The sequence below is a fragment of the Pteropus medius genome, unplaced genomic scaffold (genome assembly GCF_902729225.1).
Source record: "Pteropus medius unplaced genomic scaffold, Ma_sr-lr_union100, whole genome shotgun sequence".
In the NCBI taxonomy this organism is placed as follows: Eukaryota; Metazoa; Chordata; class Mammalia; order Chiroptera; family Pteropodidae; genus Pteropus; species Pteropus medius.
The window spans coordinates 10,867,830-10,888,402 of record NW_024352786.1 but is presented as its reverse complement, the minus strand read 5'-3'; the positions used below and the strand labels follow the sequence as shown (position 1 = coordinate 10,888,402).

Genomic DNA, 20,573 nt, shown 5'->3' with positions numbered 1-20,573 from the left:
AGCTAAGTGATTGTCAGAGTTACGATTCAAACCCAGAAAATCTGCTTCCCACATATGCAACCACCGTATGCTGTTGCCTCTTTAACAGATAAAGCCAGGAACCTTAGGGATACAGGATAGATTTTAGAGCATCCAGGTTCATCCTTGATGTAGTATGACAATTTTATGTATACTATGCTTTAGTATAGAGGGGATATTAAAATTATTTAACAAATAATATGACGTGGGTTCTGGCCATTCAAACTGAAAGTGGCCATTTGAACAGAAGTGCAGGGTCCTTAGAGACATTAACTTTTTACTTAAGGTTTTGGGGAAATCCTGGGGTATCTGGGTGGCACGTATAGGGTGAAAGAGTCTATTAAGCCACTGATACTGAAAATTATATTTTAAGAACAGTAAAGCCACATAGGTGTATACTCACTCTCAATTTTTCCTCTGTTCATTTTCATTTCCATCTTAGGCCCTATTTTGGGGCTGTCTTCCCTCAGTCACGTAGCTGGCTATCATTCAGTCCTCAACCCAGATATCCTCTCCTTCCACGGATGCCCCCATCTCCTTATCTTACTTTCACTCTTTGACCCATTACCCTTTAAAAACTTACTTCATAACACTTACCATTAAAAGAAATTATTAGATTTATTTATTTGTGTTCATTTATTTTCCACTTGCCTTTGCTCCTTAAGAAAGCAAGCTTTGTCAGTGAAGGACATTGTGTACCCTGTTCTATCCCTATCATCAGTGATTAGAACAGTGCCTGGCACATTGTAGGTGCTCTAAATATTTTTGACTGGATGAATGAGGAGAAGTATATCGCATTCAATAGGTTCTAAAATTTTAATAACTACTGACTTAAAGGAATATTTGAACTCTCTTTGATCAGTGGTTTAAAGCCTGACTCTACAGAATTGATTTGGATCAACGTGAAGATTTGAGAGTATCAGGGCTGCTCTCCTAGTAGCTCAATTTAGCACATTACTTCCTAAAATCACTATGTTTTCCTGCTGCTATGGGGTGACTAGAGGGAGTCAAGTTAGGGGGGCTACTGGGATTATCTGACAGAAGGTAGTGAGGGCCTCACTGTGATGACGACAGACAATGGAAACAAAGGCCATTATGTAAGAGAGGACAGACTTGAGATACAAAATGTGACAAAGATTCAGTTTTCAGTTTGTAGTGTTTTCTTTGTGGCCTATTTGACTGAATGTATTAATTAGCTAAATTAGCCGAGCTAGAAATTTTAGGAGTTTATATAGATTTGTTTCAATACAAGTCTGTGTAAATAATTGTCCAGGTCTTTTGCATAAGCTCTTCCTCTGCCTTGATTCTAACACACCATGGCCCACCTACTTGCCAGAGTAATTCCCCGTGGCCATCCCTCATGGCTCTGCTGAGGTGTAACGTCTTCCAGGAAGCCTTCCCCAATCTCCTCCTCCATACCGAGTTAGATGTTCCTGGTGTGTGTTTCTATAACGTCTCGTACTTTCCCTATCACTGCAATTAGCTTATTTTATTATAATCACTTGATTCCCAATAAACAAATGTTTCTCCATCTGTTTTTGTCCTCCTAAGGAATCTTTTTAGACATCTTTTTTCCTAACTGTACTTTCTCATTAAAATTTAATATCGCAGATATTTGTATGTCTATGTACTGTGCATGTATATACACATTAAAAATTGCATTTAGTGGACACATTAAATATATTAATGTACACATTAAAATATATCTATGTATAAATATATATATACATATATATATACACACATTAAAAGTATAAGCTTTTTTTTTTGTCTTGCCCAAGAGTAAATTTTCTCTCCTTGAGAGTAAAGTTACCCTAGCTGGGTTGTGTGCAATTGACTTTACAGGCACATTCATTGTCCTGCTCAATTTGTATTGTCAGTGCCACATATAGGGTGTGCTTGATAATTATCTGTGAATGATTACATGAACAAGGCAATTTCTTCAAACCTTAAAATTATCCAACCTTGACACTGATAATCTTGAAACTATAATGGCATGTTAAAAATAGTACATTTTAAATGTCAGCTGCCTTTCATATATGAATCTCAAGACAATGTGTCACCTGTCTTAACTTCTCCTCCAAACCCTGCAATGGCTCCTGGTTTCACTCAGAGTACAAGAATCTGTATGAACTTGGCCCCCACTGACTCTAGGACCTTTTCTCCTATACTCTCATGTTCACTTATTTAACTCTAGCCACAACGACTGACTCTCCTACTGTTCTTGGAATTTGTCACACACGCATCTACTTCAGGTCTTTGTGTTAGTAGTTCCCCCACCTGGATTGTTCTGTCCTTCAGATACCTGCCTGGTTAACACCATCACCTCCGTCAACTACTGGTTCAGATTTCACTTTCTCTCTGAGGCCATCCCTGGTTCTATTTCTTATTGCTATCTACTGCAACCCCCACAACCTGTCACTCCCGATTCTCTAAAGCATTGTTACCTTCTAACATGTATTTTCTTATATACTGTATTTATTAGAAAATCTTCCACTCCACAGCTAGGACATAAGCTCCTTGAGGGCAGAGATCTTTATCTGTTTTGTTTGATGTTGAATCACAGGGACCTAGTGTCTGGCATGTGTTAGGTACTCATAAATGTTTATTGAATGAATAAATTCACAAAGAGAGCTTGCATTTTAAATACAAAAAGTATGAAGAGGAAAGTGAGAAGGAAAGAAAGAAAATAAATGAGCATCAGAGGATTGACAGAATTGGCAGTGTATATTTGCAAATGCGATGGCCAGTGAAGGCTTCACTGTGGAGGTGTCTTCTGGGCTGAGGAGAAAGCACGACAATGAAGCTATCTGCCTAGCTATCTATCTGTGTGGCCAGGAGAATATTAAAGTGAGGAAAATAGCAAATACTAAGACTGTGCTGGGTGTGAGCTTCTAATCAAGGACTCAGAGAAGACAACCATGGCAAAGGCACATGTGAGGGACAGAGAAAGGTGATGAGATTTTAAAGATAAAGAGGTTCCTGTTGATAGTTCACATTTTAATAGAATCTTCTGCAAATGGTCACATAACAATATATGTGATAATGTATGGCTGAAAAGAAAGATGATTTGTTTCTAAATCTTTCCTAAGTTGTACTTCAAACTTCCTCCTTTTACAACATATTTAGGTAAAGTCAGTTCACACTATGTCTTTTTGTGCTTTGGCAGAAATAAGATCAGCTTCAAAATTCTCAACTATTTTTTTTTTAGGTGGAAGGAAGTGGTGTGTGTGTGTGTGTGTGCACGCTTCTGAAATAATGTCGCATTTGGTCATTTGCACTTGAGTTGTGACTTTTAATCTTCCTGTCGTCTCTGAGGCTTTGCTTTGGAGGAGAGAGGGGCTCCGGGTCTGGTGGCTGTTTCTGCAGGAGTCTATTTGAGGCTGCAGTTTTCCAGTCTTAGCTAACCTATATATTTACGTAAGCCATCTGTTGACCCAAGTTTTGCTTGGCCTGAACTTCCTCTATTTTTTTTAAACTGAACTCATGACATGTGATTTCTAGTGAATAGTGATACTGCTTCAACACTGACTTTCTCACCACATTAAATAACTTTCTGTATCCAAGCGAGGAAGCATGCAGAGGCTAGTGCAACATTCAGTTCGTCAGAATCACCACTTTCTCACCACTTGAGGACTTTCATCGTCATTTCCCTGCCCTGCCAGCGATGACTTTTTCTTCTATGTATTTTTTTTCCCTTAATCATATGAAATACTAAAGAACAATCTCAACTGAAATTCCAAGTTATTGACTTTTTTACATTCATGGGCACTTCGATTCCACTTAGTGTTTTTAGTTGTAATACTTTACAAAATTATCTTAAGGTTCAAAAGTGAAATGAGAATTATTACCCTTTTGCTGGCTATTAAGAAAGGAGATTAGAAAAAGCATATACTTAAAAAACAAACAAACCAACCCTATAAGAGACCTTGTGTGCTTGTGTGTATGTAGAGGGGGAATAGTGAACTTAATGGTGATTTAAAAATTTCCTATAACTTAGTGTTGTGCTTTTATACTAGAGTTAATTCCAATAACTTGTATGTAGCTTTAGGCTCCATCGCTTACCAATTATAGAAGAAAGTCATGATAATCTTGGTAAGTAGAGAGAGCATGCCATTTTTTTTTTTTAACCTGTGAAAATTAAAACAAAATAAAACAAAACAAAAAAAACTCACTCTTTCCAATGTTCCAATTCTGGCCCTCCTTGGCTCTTCCTTGGCGCCTTCCATGCCAAGGAAGTCTAAACTTCCTCTAAGTTATTAGAATGACCTTCGAAGACATGGTTTTGACCATGTCACTGAAAAATCAACTTTATAATTATGTAACATCTGAAAGGGAGAAAATGAGCAAAACTGATTTAGTCAGAAATAGGACACTTATTCTTTTTTAGAAAGTGTTTCACCCTCCAATTTAATCAGAAGTGAATCTTACCATTTTCTTTTTACCTCTCTTTCATCTTTACCTTCTCCCTCCATTTTCTTTTCCTTCTCCCCTTTTCCTCTTCTTCTCTCCTCCACCTCTTCCCTGGTCTCTTCCCCTTTTCCTCCCTTCAATCCTTCCTCCTTCTTCTTCCTCCTTTACCCTCTGTCCATAAAAGGGAAAGCAAGCTTCTTCTGCTCAGTAGGCAGTATAACTAAACAGAAATTATGCGCTGCTGTCATATGAAGTTCAATATTTTTTTTTCCAAAGGAAGTACAAATATTCTTGCTTGTCTAAGAAAATATAATAAAATAAGTAATTGATATTTGCATTTATTCTCTTAAAATAGTAACACTTAAAAGTAAAAAGAAAATCGTATTCATTAATTTAAACAATTTTGTAGTTCATGAACTGCAGCTGTTTTCTTTTTTGTGTGTAGATTTACCAGTCAATATGTCAATTAACAAATATCGATTAAGTTCCTATTATATATGAGATATTATGGAGGACCTAGAAAAAAATAGTAATACAGGTCAAAGTCTTAACTTTCAAGGAAATTACAATGTAGTTCAGGAAATAAAGCACAAACACTTTAAAAGTTATAAACAGTGCAAGAGATAATACAACAATACAAAATAGCAAGACAGGAACTGATGATTAATCACAAATGAATGACTGAGATGGTCCGTGCTAGGGCATTTCAGAGAAGGGATTTATTCCTGTGGACTGAGGCGACCCGGGGACACATACCAGATCAAGATAGATGTAGAGAATATTTAGGTTCTGCAGAGGAAGAGAGAATGAGGTAGTGGATTCCACACCAGAGGGATGGCGTGAGCTGAAACTTTGAAGCAGCAAAGCACAGGTGTTTCAAGAAAGAACAGTGAATAGACTTGCATGGCTTGAGTAGAAGGTTTGGAAAGAATCGTATTAGAAATAAGATGGGGAAAGAGTATGAAGGGTTTCAAATGCCTTGCTTAGGTCAACCAAACGTCTCTGTGAAATCATTACAAGTGGGGCTTTCTGTCAAAATTTGTCAAAAGAATGTGACTGATGTTATGATATAGAGCTCATGTGTAAGGCAGAGATTCAAACCAGAGGTCCTTAGCACGTGTGTAAACAAAAAAAATCTCTCAGCCACTGGTATTCTTGGAATGAGTATGGCTATAACTAAAGTATCTAGTCAGTTTATAATTAAGTTTATCTTTTATCCTATTAGTAATGGCAAGCCATTGGAAAAATTTGACCAGGAGGTGACATGATCACATTTTGTTAGCAGTATTATTGTGACAGTCTATAAGGATAAATTACAAGGAGATAAGCTTAACATAAAGGGCTAATGAAGTAGTCCATGGAAGGAATGGTGATGGCCTGATGTAAGATCATGGCAGTAAGGATGGCAAATAGAGAACAGTATTGGAGAGTTTTGAGATTTGGGACCAACTGAACTTGGCAATAAGGTGTGGGGGGTTGGCAGGACACTGAGAGACAGAGAACGTTTTGAAGAGGGAGCTTCCCAGGGTGGCTCTCTGGACACAGGTCTGAGCTATGGTCCTATGACACAACACAGTGTTTTGCTGAATTTACTTTGGAATTGTGCTTAAACTTGCATTTCATCTCTATTCCCCTTAACATTGCCCTGTCCAATAGATGATTGCAACTTCCTTGTTGAAGACCTATCACCGGCCCCCCATTTTCTGCTCTAGGCTATACAACTGACTGGGTGTTTTTTCTGAAAAACGAATACGATTTTATCAATCTTCTCCTGAAACTTCTCAACTGGCACTTTGTATCTATTGATTAAAGTCCAAGCCATTTACTCTAAGGCCCTTCACAACCCCTTCATATTACCCCCACAACCCCTTCATATTACGTTTACCTAACTAGCAGCTTTTGTTCCAGTTCTACTCAAGGTCTCACTTCCTTTACATGTTACGGTCTTAACTGCCTCAGAGACTCTTTCCACAGCTGCCTTTGTGACAGCATTGACTCCACACTTAGCTCCATTATCACCTTTTCAGAAGAAGCCTTTAAATTTCCCAGGCAGAATTAGGTACGACACTGTAACTACAATCAAAGCACTTTGAATATATATAAAAATGGTAATGATAATAATAACTAATATTTATTAAGTTATTCCCTGCTAGTAACTTGATAAAGCATTTACATATATCAACTCATTTACTGAAAAGGTAGGTAGTTGAAGAAATTGAGGCACAGAGAGGTTTGTTCAAGGGGAAACAGCTAAAGAAAGGCAAAGCTACTGATTGAACTCAAGTTCCTCTGATTCCAAGACGGGAACTCTTAACTATGATACTTACTGTTTCTTTTTTTGTGACTGAGTTCCTCAGGGCTGGGAGCATAGCTCATTTTTATCCTCTCATCTCCTAGTATGCATTCGATAATGTTGTGCTGATTTAATTAACAAATGAATGCATGATGGACAAACTGATAAAGCAGTTGAAGGTGGGGTCATTAGCTGACAAAACCTTTACCTTTATCCTTCCCCAGCTAACAGCTACACTTAGCAAAAGCTTTTCATGCCTTCAAAGGAATGACTAATGTGGGGATTTCACACATTGCGGCAAGACCTTGGGAGGAAGATGTGGCTATCCAGGCCTTTCCTGGCAACGTTCATATCACACTGTTTTTGTTCAAAAGGCTGTTCCTGTCTATAAGCCAAACAAAACAAAACAAAACAAAACAAAACAAAACAAAAACAAACTCAGGAATTTTTTAAATAGAATATTCTAGAAAGAATTATGTTCTAATTTGAATAGGCACCTTGACAGGTCTTCAGGATTAATAAAAATGTTGGGATTATAATTTAAAAGTAGAACAATAAAGAGAGGAGGTGGACGTTTATGCAAGCTAACAGTGTTGTGTATCTTCGATTGTAGAGCTGCTTTAAAAATCAATGGTATCTCCCACATAGCTGCATTTATGGATCAAAGGCATCTGCCTTTACAGAATTGCTTGGAATAATGAGCGATTCTTGAGCATATTAGCAATAGCACTTATGGAGGGCTTGTTAAATTCCAGGCATGTTTGAAGTACTCTATATACATTGTCATTTAATCCTCATCACAACCCCATATGGTATATCAACTGCTTTGACATTTGGTATATAAATGAAACCGGAGACATTAATTTAGAAATGAGATTTATCTATTACAGACTGCTTTCGACAACTAACTTTTCTTTACTGACTCCATGTATATTCCATACAGATTTTCTAAATTATCCAGATCCTTGCTCACTTAATATCTGCAGCCATCTCTGAGAGCCCCATCCTTCTATCTGGCCCAGTTCCTTAGATCAGTTGGGGTTTCTTGAATTGTTATAACTGGTTACCAAGGACCTAAAGCTTTCTCCTTTTGTGACTGACTTCTTCAAAGGCCGAGAGATATTTAATCCCTTCCTCTTGAAAAACCCATAAACAGTGAAACCTCAAAAACGATAATCAAAGAAGCAATTGAAAAAAACAGTAAAGAACCAAACGGTAGGTTTGGCTGCATGGGTTTAAAACCAAGAAAGATCTGAGCTGAATAAAGACATAGATCTGTATTACTTTAGAAATTGGTAGCAGTCTGATTTCACTTATAAAAATGCTTAATTTCTAGATTTATCTCCAAGTTAGACCACTGTGGGTCAGCACTTCTTCCTCTGAACTTGATTCTTATTTTATTCCCCAGTAATCTTACTTCTCTGTGGGTTTATGCTGCTCTTCTGATGTGGAAGACCTTTCTTTTATTGTGTCTGGCCAAGCATTTCTGTCCAAGCCTTCAAATCCTACTGAGTGAACAATTATAATAATATCCATGATGAAAACAGTAGGGTATTTGTTGACTGATGCTGGTATCTTTTATATTTTAAAAGTTATGTGTGTGTGTGTAAATTTTCAAAGGCACACACACAAAAATAGAGAAACTATACAATGAACCTCCATGGACCAACCGCCTTTTATTTTCTGCCATTCTTGTTTCATCTAATCCCCCTGGGTTTTGTTGTTGTCTTTTGAGTATTTTAAAGCAAATCACAGCTATTATATCACTTTACTTGTAAATAATTCTCTATGTTTCTATAAGAGGTAAGAACTTAAAGAAAAAGACACAATACCATTTCTACACCTAATAAAATTAGCTATTATTACTTAATAGCATCTACTACCCAGGCATGTTCTACATTCACCTACTTACTTTTTTCTTTTTCTTTTTCTTTTTGTGGTTAATTTGTTCAAAAATAGGGTCCTAAAAATATCCACACATTACATTTGTTTTGTGTGTCTGCTACCATTTATTGAATTCTCAGTTTACATCCTTTACAGACATTATCTCGATCTACCCTCATAGCATATTTCAGAGGTAGGAACCATCATCTCTGTTTCACAAGTTAGACAGTTTAGATGTCCTGTCTCAACTTGCATGACTTCACAGGGCAAAGGCTAGACTAGGACCCAGACTTCAAGGTCATTACTCGTTTATGCTGTTCCACCTCCTCCTATTCCTTGTGCAAGTCAGATCCTTGCTTACTTTATGTCTACCACATTTAACTCTCTGTCATATTTCTTCTTGTATCCTTTGTCCTTTCAGGGTATTTGACAAATCTAGATCTTTCAGAGACCTAGAGTGGTTATACCTTTTGCTGAAACTAAGCTTTGGAATAAAGTTGCCATAGCCTTGGGTGGTGGTCTCCTTAGTTACCTGGTATTTTTCACCTCCTGGGGCAGAAGCAGGCTTTAAAAGCATTGTCACTTCTTGGTTTTAAAAGCATTGACACTTCTGAACAGCCCAGTAAGTTCCCCTGTTCTATCCACACAGTGACATTAGCTCATAGGTTCTCATTTTCAAAGCAGAAATGACTGCCCTCCCTTTAATGGAATGAAGGTTCAGCTTTCTCTGGCTTATGTTATGAGTTCATATTCCTTACTTTTTGTTGATGACTTACCAACTCACATGCTCTGATAATTTTCTCTATAGTTTAAAATAACAAAAATAAGCTATAACCACAAGCAAGTAATAAAAAAAGAACTAAAATACAGTAAAAAATATGATTCCCAGTAAATAAAAGGGGTTGTTCAATAATATTTTTTCCAAAGTTTTAGAATTGTAAGTGCTCTCTCTCTCTTTTTAAACACAATAATTATAGACTAGCTTTAAATAAAATGGATTCACATGGTGAGGAAGTTATTCTTTTTTTAATCCTTTCTTTGATCTTCTAAGTAGATCTCAGGTTGGTATTAGCATGTTTTCACATCTAACACTTGCAAAGCTCCCCTGTTAACAAGCAGAGAGCAACTCTCAAGCTCAGAGATCTTGGCTGGCAACAGATTTTAATAATATCATTTTAATTGTATTTATTTTTAAAGTTTCACTTGTTTACGCAAGTTAAATTGTATTTCCACTTAGAGTTGAAATACATCTGAGTTTCTTCTAAAAATGTAGTTGTGTAGGTAAAACAAGTAATTTTAAAGAAAAACATTAACTAATAACAGCTATTATTTTGAGCACTTATATTCATCCCTTAATATCCTGGGGGATTGGTTTCAGAACACCCACAAATACCAAATTGAAGGATGCTCAAGTCCCTTACATAAAATGGCGTAGTATTTGCATATAACCTATATACATCCTCCCTCGCCTATACTTTAAATCATCTCTAGATTATGTATTGTACCTAATATAATATAAATGAAATGCAAATAGTGGTTATGCTGCATTGTTTAGGGAATAACGACAAGAAAAAAAGTCTGTGCATGTTCAGTACAGACACAGCCATCATAGGCCTAACTACGTAACACATGTCAGCAACGATGAAACTTTTCCCAAGTATTTTTGATCCTCAATTGAATCCGTGACAGAGGGGTGACTTATGATGCCCTGCTCTATGTTACACTGATTCCTTCAATGGCACTGTGCAGCAGGTACAATTATCATGCTTGGTTTATAAATGAGAAAAGTGAGGCATAAAGGGAATACTTTACGATCACAAGGTTAATAAATAGAATGGTTAGAAGATGAGCTCTTTTCCTCCTTACAATACTGGCATCAAGTTTGAAGAAATAAAGTTGACACATGTGAATGGTGAGCATTGGGCAAGAGGTGCTGGAATTTCTGAAAGTCCTGCCTTACGACCTACACTCTACACACTCAGAAATTATAAAGGATGTAAAGTCTTACAAATGTTAGTTTAAATATTATATCTGTCATTACTGCATGTTTTGGGTCAAGTTATCTTATCTCTTTAAATCTCAGTTTTTTTGTTTGTAAAGTAGGTATAACAACTACCTCGTAAAGTTATAGACTATACCAAGGTTATGTAATATACTTTCAGTTGTTAGAGTGATTACTAGTACACGGTAAATAACAACAAAAAAAAATAGTAGCTGATATTTTCTGGAGGCAATTTTATTTGTGGTTTAAGTTAGGGCTTTAGACAGACCTGAATTTCAAAATTGGAGAAGGTACATCTATGAAATCGAGAATACTATACTTCAAACTACTTTAGGGGTTTGAAATGAAATAATATAGTTACACGTCTAGCTCAATCCTTGACATTTATCCTGCTTGGTATTTTCTCACCTTCCTGTGTCTGCAATTTGGTGTGTGACATTAATTTGGGGAAATTCTCACTCATTAGTATTTCAAATATTTTTCTTGTTTCTCTCTTTCATCTCCCAGAATTTCTATTATATATAGGTAGTTCCACAATTCTTGGATATTCTGTTTTTCTCTCTTTTTTAAAAAAAGAAACTCTTTGCTTTTCAGATTTGGGGTTTCCACTGAGATATCCTCAAGCTCAGAAATTCTTTCCTCAGGCTTGTCTATCTACTAATAATCCCATCAAAGGCATTCTTCATATCTGTTACAATGTTTTTGATATCTAGCATTTCTTTGTACGTCTTAGAATTTCCATCTTTCTGCTTACATTGTCTACCTGTTCTTGTATGCTGTTTACTTTTTCTATTTAGTACCCTTAGCATATTCATCATAGTTTTAAAAAATTCCTAGTCTGATAATTCTAACATCCCTGCCATGTCTGAGTCTGGTTCTGATGCTTGCTCTGTCTCTTTAAACATGGTTTGTTGTTGTTGTTTTTTGTTTTGTTTTATTTTTTGCCCTTTTAGTATATCTTGTAATTTTGTTCTTAATGGCCAAACATGATGTACAGGTAAAAGAAACTTCCATAAATAAGCTTTTAGTGGTGTGGTGGAGAGGTGTGGCAGAGGGAAAGGGTTCTATAGCACTGGGATTAGGTCTCAGTCTTTAGTGAGCCTATACCTCTGGACTGTGAATTTCACATGTGATTCTCAGTCCTCTCCCTAAGTCCCCACTCAGGGGGACAGGGTGGTTAAAGGGGACTGGAGTTGGGTATGTCCCTTCCTCAAGGTCAGTTAGGTGCTAATAAAACCCTATGAGGTTAGGCTTTGGTTAGATAGTTTCTTCTGAGAGCACAACTCATTAAGAAGAACAGAATGCTCTGGTGTATTCTAAAATGGTTCCTTTTCACCTCTGTTTGCTGGAAGTACAATGTTATTTTTCTGATATTCATTATGAAACTTAGTTGAGCTCCTGGAGGTAAAATTCACAAAAGAGTAGGAGCACTCTTGACTGGGTCCTCCTGGAGTTTTTTAACCCTCAGACTTGTCCGCATTAACCCTCCAGTAATTTGTCAAGTATAGCTCAGGTTTCCTTTCCCTGGCCCTAGTTCCCCAGTGGTTTGTGTTTCTAGGTTTACTCTCAGAAAGTTGTCATTCTGTATTTACCTTTCAATTTCGAGTGGAGGTTTGCCCTGTGACCTTGCTTCTCTTACAAATCTAAGGAGAGTTGCTGATTTTTCAGTTCAACTTTTCACTCGTTAGGACAGAGAGGCAACATCCAGCTTCTTACATGCATTGATGGAAACCCGAAGTGTAGGCCAGTTTTTCCTCATTCAGTACTGATACAAGCTTTTATTTGGTCTGTGGTTATGTTAGTTGGACCCATAATTGCAGCACACAGTTTTTATGCTAACGTTAATTTTTTGTACCAGATTGCTTCTTTGATCGATATCCTATCTTATTTACAATGTAAAACCATTAATACTTCTCTAGGAGTTGTACATTATAAAGATTGAGAATATACAGTTTACTATTATGATGCAATAAATGACCTAAGCTTAAGCAAATGGCAACTATTACTTAGTTGAAGAGGCTTCTATGTAAAATAAATACAGAGTAAACAGTGAAAACCGGTATTTAGTCATGGTATCTAAAAGGCTTATGGTAAAACCCATGCTAAAGGTACACAGAAATATAATGAGTACATGTACTTCCTTGATGTATTATTATTCATACCACTTTCACTTCTATATCTTCTAACTGCAAAATAAATGACTCATTTACCAGAAAAATCTACAATAAGTGCATGGAAGTGGGAAGAATGTGAGGGTTAAGGCTGCATGGAGTTCTTGCCGTACAATATTATAATTACTTGTGAAATTCTCTTCATGCATAAGTGCCTTAGGGTAAATGATAAAAAATAATAACATCAGCATGACATTTTTTTTTTTTACTGTTGGTTGTATTACACTGACGTTTAGCTGTAATGCCATCAGGCATCCATATTAGATGGTGCTTCAAGCATCAGAAAGTCCTCAGCATGTTATTACAACTGGTTCTGCAGGAGACATCAAAGAAATGGAAGGTAAGTAGGAATTAAAGAGGAAAATTCCATCACTTATTATTTCTATATCTGACAAATAGCAATAGTTTTATTGTGGGTGCCCTTGAAATAAGTGAGCACCCAAGTTATAATTTAAAATATGTTATAGGATTAAAATATACTATAGGATTAAAAGATATCATAACTTTATGTCATTATTTCCACTTAGCACTTCAAAATGTGTGTAAAATTGTGGAAAGATTTAAGTCAGGTTACCTGAGAGATATAACAAACCTTTCTTTAGCAAATAGTAGAACCTGAGATGTTACAACAGAATAGCACCATTTAATAGAAGGAAAGAGAGGAAAGTAGAGAATAATTAGAGCCAGTGCCAACAAGGAAGGCATCCAGGAAACCACATGTAGACACAGGGACTCTGTGGGAGGTGACACTACATAAGGCAAGCAAAGGCTTCCTTGGTTGGCTTAGAACTGACCCTAATCATCAGTGAGATTTAAAAGGTACTGTGAAACGCAAAAATTGTGCACAGACAAAAATCATGCAATAACAGAAAAAAAAAAGCGGGGGAAGGAAGAGATCATTGAAAATCTCCAATAAGGAGGCCCTGTAGGAGAACAACACAGTGCCTGGAAGTCTAGAAGGGCCGGGAATTTCCTGTGCTGCTGCTGTCACAATCCACTGCTCCTATGGCTGTGTTGTCACATGAAGGACTTGACTTGAACTTTTATGCATGTGAAAAATACGTATATTTAAACACTAGAATCACTCTCAATGCGTCGAGATGCTATGACTCATCTCTGGAGAAAGAATAACTGGGGGATGGGAGGTATTTATACAAAGAAAAGAAAAAATGCAATGTATTCTCTTGTCCCAGGCTCAGTCCAGTACACATGCCTTTCGATGGGAATGATAGAATCTGCTGCACTATTTAAATTGGTATTTCTCTCAAATTTTTTAGAGGAATAAGCACATAGTTGATGTATTGAAAATTCTATGCACTTATTTTATAGTGCTACAGTATTATTATATTAGAACTTATATTATTTTTATGTTGTTCATCGCCTCCTGTTAAAACTTCTTAATGGAAGTTCTATATACATGTTTATTTGATATCAATGATAACAATTCCTACAAATATGATATTCAAATTTAATCAACTTGTTTTGAGTGCTCATTATGAACTGGGTAACATGCTATATATTAGCACAGAGACCTCACATTCTTCTCATATCATCACCATGAAGTAGTTTTTAAAATTACTTTGAAATAATTATAGATTCACAGGAAGTTGCAAAAAATATTACAGAGAGGTCTGATGTCATCTTCATCCAGTTTGCCTCAGTGGTTACATCTTTTATAACTGTTATATAATATTAAAACCAGAAAGTTGACATTGATACAATGTGTGTGTAGAGTTCTATGCCATTTTATCACATGTGTAGATTTGTGTAACCACTGCACTCAAGATACAGAGTTATCCTATCATCACAAAAAATCTCCCTTGTGCTACCTTTCTATAGGCGCAATCACTAATCTGTTCTACATCTTTATAATTCTGTAATTTCAAGAATGTGATATAAATGGAATCCTAGAATATATGACCTTTTGAAACTGGAACTTTTCACTCAGCATAATCCCCTGAGGTCCATGCAAGTTGTTGCATGTATTAATGATTTATCCTTTTTATTACTGAATAATTTCTCATGGTGTGGATGTATCATATTTTGTTCACCAACTGCAAAAATTTTAATTATTTTCAGTTTGGGGGTATTACAGTAAGGCTGTTATGAACATTTGTGTATCAGGTTTTATAAGATGTGTGTATATGTTTAATAAATCAAATATCAGAGCTGAGATGGAGGAGATAAATAAATTTTCCAGAGCACTGAACAGGTTTCCAAACCCAGATGTTTTTACTTTATCTCCTGTGTTGTTTCCAATGATCCCATATTAACCGATAACAAATCATTCTGCAGTGTAAAAAAAGTTATGACGATATATTTGATTCCTTCTTGATTAAATACTGGTTTTAGAATAATATCTGCTCAAAGACTTGATTATTCTCAGCATCATGTATGCACATCGATTCATTCACTTATTCACAAAGACTGTTGTTTTGGTGCCCATGAGGTTCTAGGCCTGCGCTTAATGTTGAAGCAGGGCCCTGCTCCGTGAGGGCTTTCCCAAATACGGCGTCTGCAGCAAGGAAGCAGCTTGTTCGAGGTTTGCTAGTTATAATAGGTTTACATTTTAGCTGGAAAAAATGTTTACCAACAGATAATGTGACTGCTATCATAATATTTAAATGTGTATTCTTAAATTTAAATTTTCTAGAAGATTTGGGTTAATATATTTTGCCTTGTCTTAGGAAAGCAATTGCTGAGCATGCACGCACAAATGTGCAATCTAATTTTGCAAGGAAAGCAATTTAGGAATTATTTCAAACAGGGATGAGGTCTGGATGAGTTTTTGTTTGTAGCTTGTTCACAAATTAATGATTTCTTCTACTTATTTTGTGTCCCTTTCTCTCAATAGCATGAAAAATTAATCAACCGTCCACAGAGTACCAAAAGAATTTCTACAGATCCTCTAGGTGAGAAATTATAGCAGCGCTTTTTTTTCTCTTATATTTTTTATTTTATATTTTATGTAAATCTTTTTATAAAACAGAATAGATAACTTTGCAATTAAACAATCATTAGGTTTATCAGCCTAATAAATGAGTTTTCCTTTGGAAGTCATGCCCATATAGACCAAAACATACTTGAATGTAGACATAATTAAAATTTTGTTAAAATCTACAAGAAATATGAACCCTACTACATATTATTTTACTAAGATAATTTGTAACTACTTACTTTGGTAAATAGGCCACTAAAGTTTTTTTGAAGTGTTGGCTATTAAATTGTAAATCTTAAAGTATGGTCAGTTCAAATTTACATTTGAGGGCAATACACTTTAAATAGAGGTATACTGGTAGGAAAACACAAAAGAAGCCTGTGATATTTGATTGTGGTTATGAATAAATCAATTACATAATAATGACATAGCTATTTCAGGGTAATTTGACACATTTATTCTATTTTAGCCTTAGAAGTAACTCTTTTGTGATGTAAATAGTTACTACTGTGACACTTTATTGGTCTTCAAAAGATATAAGTGAGTTTGTTTTGCTACGGTATCAGTCCCACCACTGATGACATAGCATTCCATTCAGGGGTTACCTTTATGAATTTATATAGAATATCTGCAGGTTTTACTGAATTACATTAGAAGAGAGTAGGATGGGGATAAATCTTAGTGCTATATACCCTCTCGGAGATATAAAACTATTTTCAAAGAGAGAGCAGGTGACACAGAAACAGAAAACACCAAAGCCAACACTCCCCCGCCCCCAAAAAAGCCCCAAACCAAACCAAACCAAACCAAACCAAACCAAACCAAAACAATAGCAGTAGATGAAAGCCCAGCAAGTTTGTTAAGTTTTGAAGAATTTGATGTTGAAATAAAAGCATTCTCACTACCGTCGTTACACCACCAGACAGCACAGGCTTCTCCAAACTTTCCCATGTGTACCCAGAAGTCCTAGTCTGTTATACAACGTGCTGTTTCTTGACCAATGCCATCTCAGCTGCTGCAGGAAGGATGATGGTTGATAAGATCAGAGCAACATAAAACTATAAAAAGTTTTAAATGCTAAGTTTAGACGTTTAGACAATAGTTTACAAGTGTTTATAAACAGGAACAAATGAGATCAGATTAGACTGAAAACTTCTCTTTATTAGTTGTGTGGAACACTGAAGTCAGTGAAAACAGATAGCGTGGATATGAGTTAGACCCCGGTTCATGCAATACTCCAGAAAAGAGGGGTAGGTCACAATTAGGATTGAGTCAGTAAGGCTGGAAATTGGGGGCAATACCTGACACATGTTTAGAGTTAGAACCAATAGGACTGGGTACATGAGTTAAGAAACAGGCTTTGAATATTACATATTGTAGTTTACTCGGCTGAGTGGTCGCATTTATTAGGAAAGTGAACAGAGTGAAGGATCAGGTGGTGGAAAGTGAGAAAGGTCAAAGTTGATTTTGATTTGAGAAATATGGAGTTTGAAATGGCTGTGGTCTATACTGGTAAAGATAACTAGGAGATGAATATTGCAAATGCTCTACCAGGATTTAGGAAAACAAAGCCACAGATGAACATAAAGTAGATCTAGGCTATTTCACAAAGAGGAAATGAATAGGTAAGGCAATGAGAGTTGATTAATTCATTGAGGGGAGAGGACACAAATAGAAGAGGCCTGAGAGAGAAAGCAGTAATTCAGCAGTATCAGGGAGAGTCAACAAAGGAGAAAAAAGAGGTATGTGGCAGGAGAGGGAATTGGAGAATGTGGGTAGGCCATGGAATCCAAGGGAAGGAATAAAAATGCCTTGTGGCTTCAGAGAAGATGCAGATCGAAAATCAGTTGTAAGTAGTAATTAGGGGGGCTCTAGGGAAATGGTAAAGAAAGGTTTCAATAGAATTTTAAAAGAGGGAACAGAACCGTGAAAGTAAAAGTTTAAGGAGGGAGTTGATAGTGATAAACTCGAGGTATCAAGGTTCCATTAGGCGTTAAAAGATTTTTATGGTAAAGGAAAGTGGAGAAATAGCTCAGTACCTTGAAAGAGTAGCAGAAGCAAAGAAAGAGGCTTGAGAGTGTTTGTGAGAAGCATGGCAAGACCCTGTGGTGAGGAGGAGATGAAGGAACAGGTGTAAAGGGATATTACTTTATGAAAAACACAGTGAGGGATGGAATCTGGCAAACATGGAGGAGTGAGATTTTGTAAGAAAATGGTTTCAAAATGAAAACAAGGTTATGAGAACAGGTCAAATGGCTTTGGGTAAAGTAGAATTCAGACACTGACTGAGTGAAACAGATTGAGGGTGAGACTGGGGCTTAAGAATGGCAAAAGAGATTTGGGTCATTGCTGTAGAAAGTTTTCAATTGAGTTTAGGAAAAAGATTTTTTTTTAATGGATTTGTAAATTGCTAGGAGCTCAAATAGTATAAAAAGCATGGAGATCATTAATTACATGTCGCATAGTTCATAATCCCAGGCAGCCCAGTAGTTAAATGCAGGGTGAGGATTGGGGATTGACAGATTGAGAGCAATGAAAGCTGAAGAGGACAACAGAGTTTCAGGTGGATGCAAGACCATCGATGTATGTAGCTGGTCATTAGGAGCATCATGGGTAGAGAGGGATGTGAAACTCAGTAGGGATGATTGAATGATTGTGGGCAAAAAAGGAATCACTGTATTAGTAGTGATGGGGGTAAGAAGCATATTAAGCAGGAGCAATGGAACAGAGGCTGTGGAAGTTTAGCAGATAGTAATATTATTGGCAGTAATATTAAGAAATGGAGGCCATGGAAGTGAAATAATTCTGGTTGATGAAACTTGAGGATTGGACACAAGAGTCAGTTTCTAATATGGAGTCACACTCAGGTCACTGACGTTGACTAGATTAAGGAACCATATGGTCAGTGGCGTGACTGATTATCAACAGAGTTGCCGACTGATGCTACCTGTTGATGGCAAGAGATCGATGATGTAGATGGGGAGAGGAAGGCCTACCTGTGTAGCATGGACATGAACATGAATACACGGCATGATGGAAGCAGAATGTTGGTTTGAAAGTGACAAACGAGAGCAAGGAGATGTTGGCTCTAAGTCCTGAGTAGCCCTCAGGGAAAAGCGTAAATTCCGCAGCATAAAATCAGGGGCAATTTGTGTGAGGGGGCAGATGGCAGGAATCTCTGAGTAACAGGTGGCAGACGTAGAATTCTTCATTCACGCCAGACCAGGGAAACTGGTATGGGAGCGAGCGTGAGGGTGGGAGAAGGCGATGCAGGCTCATGCTGACATATGGAAGGAGACAGGAGTAGGGCTTAGGGGTTCACTACAAGTGTTGGGTCTGAGTTACACACTGAAAAAAATAATAACAGAAAAATGGAATCATGAGTTTAGGTGGTAGATGGGAGTCACAGGGTAAGGGAAGAGGTATGCTGAACATACGGGATATATCCAGAGGAGATATTTGTGGTTCTAAATAGTCCAGAGGCCAGGGTTAGCTGTTGGTGTAAAGACCTCCTACACAACTGTTTCCATAGTGAATCTCGGTGAGTCTGTGTGAGTCTATAGTTGGAGGTGTGTGTGAGGACAGCCCAGCTGCCGATATAATTTATATCAGATTAGCACTAATTAGGAGAAGTATGTTTTGAACATAAGAATATCTTTTAATATAGTGCTACTCAAAGTATGGTTGGGGACCCCAGGGTCAGCACTACCTGGAGCTTCTAAAAAGGCTGTTTTACCCCGACCCTAGTTCTGCTTAAACTATCTGGAGCAGAACCTAAAAACAATTTTAAATAAGCCTTTGTAGGCCTTATGGAAGTTAAAATTTGAGAAGCATTTCTAACCCTCGGCAATTAAGTGGTTCCCTCAGAAGACCCCAGAAATTCAAGGCTCTCAACTGGCTCCCCGGGTGGTCCCAAATCTTTCTCTTGCTCAGAAGCCATACTAGAGAGTCCTTAGATTTCCTGTGCATAGGTGTGGAGGGTTAGGTGAACACCTCCTCCAGGACAGAGTCCTGACGCCCACTGTTGCACGTGTGCCTGACAGAAACCCTGTGGGAAAACTTGCTCTACTGGCTGGCAGATGAGCTCTCGGAAGAAAACGCCACGGCTCTCTCCTCATCCCTCCCGCTTCGCCGCAGCACCATTCAGCTCATCAGACTGAAGAACCCGGATGACCTCACAGAACAGATCCACGAATTTCTTGGCTTCTGGAAAAAATCTCTCCCGAATTCTACTGATAAACTTCGCCTGCTGGCTCGTCATCTCCGCAAGATCGGCAGGAGTGATCTTTCCGAAGAGCTCAGATTCAAGTGGGAAAACAGAGTGTTTACCGAACCACAGCCGTGGTTCGATCCGGGGGAGTAAAGCCGGGTTGCTCTTTTCTTTTGCCCTAGACTAAGGGTCGTCGTTGATTTTAAGATCGTTTCTGTCAACATTTTACTAGCAGTTTCCAAGAAATGTTGTTCGGAGTGAATCCGTTTGATAGGTGTGCTGTTGAGACAAGCGGTGGAGCAGTAAAAAGCATTCCTAGGTTGGAGTGCTTCTTCAAGGGTTCAGTGACATATGTTCTGCGGGCATGATTGTCTCGGGTTCAGTCAAACTTAATAGCATTTCTAATAGAGTTTGATAGCTGAGGTTGCTTTCTATGTGTAAAGGAAAGATAAGATATACAGACTCCTTTTTATTGTTACTTACAATAGCAATATAGATAAAAACACATTGTTATCTATCTACATAAAAGTAAAATAGTTACCCAGGATTCCAAGCAACGAATTCTCATGAGGTGTATAGGGTGGAGCCCACAGGTAACAAGGTCGAATAAACTGGGCTGCAGAGACTTGATGCTGATGATAGCA

General features: G+C 37.3%; 1 protein-coding gene across 1 annotated transcript in view; it reads left to right on the top strand.

Moving 5' to 3' along the window:
- The window catches only part of DTHD1 (death domain containing 1), a 56,080-nt gene extending 35,808 nt beyond the window's left edge, over window positions 1-20,272 (top strand). The window contains exons 9-10 of the mRNA XM_039848774.1: window positions 15,636-15,693; window positions 19,763-20,272. Of these exons, the coding sequence (XP_039704708.1) occupies window positions 15,636-15,693; window positions 19,763-20,082 (378 nt within the window). The 3' untranslated portion in view covers window positions 20,083-20,272. The remainder of the gene's footprint in view (window positions 1-15,635; window positions 15,694-19,762) is intronic.
- The last annotated feature ends 301 nt before the right edge of the window (window positions 20,273-20,573 follow it).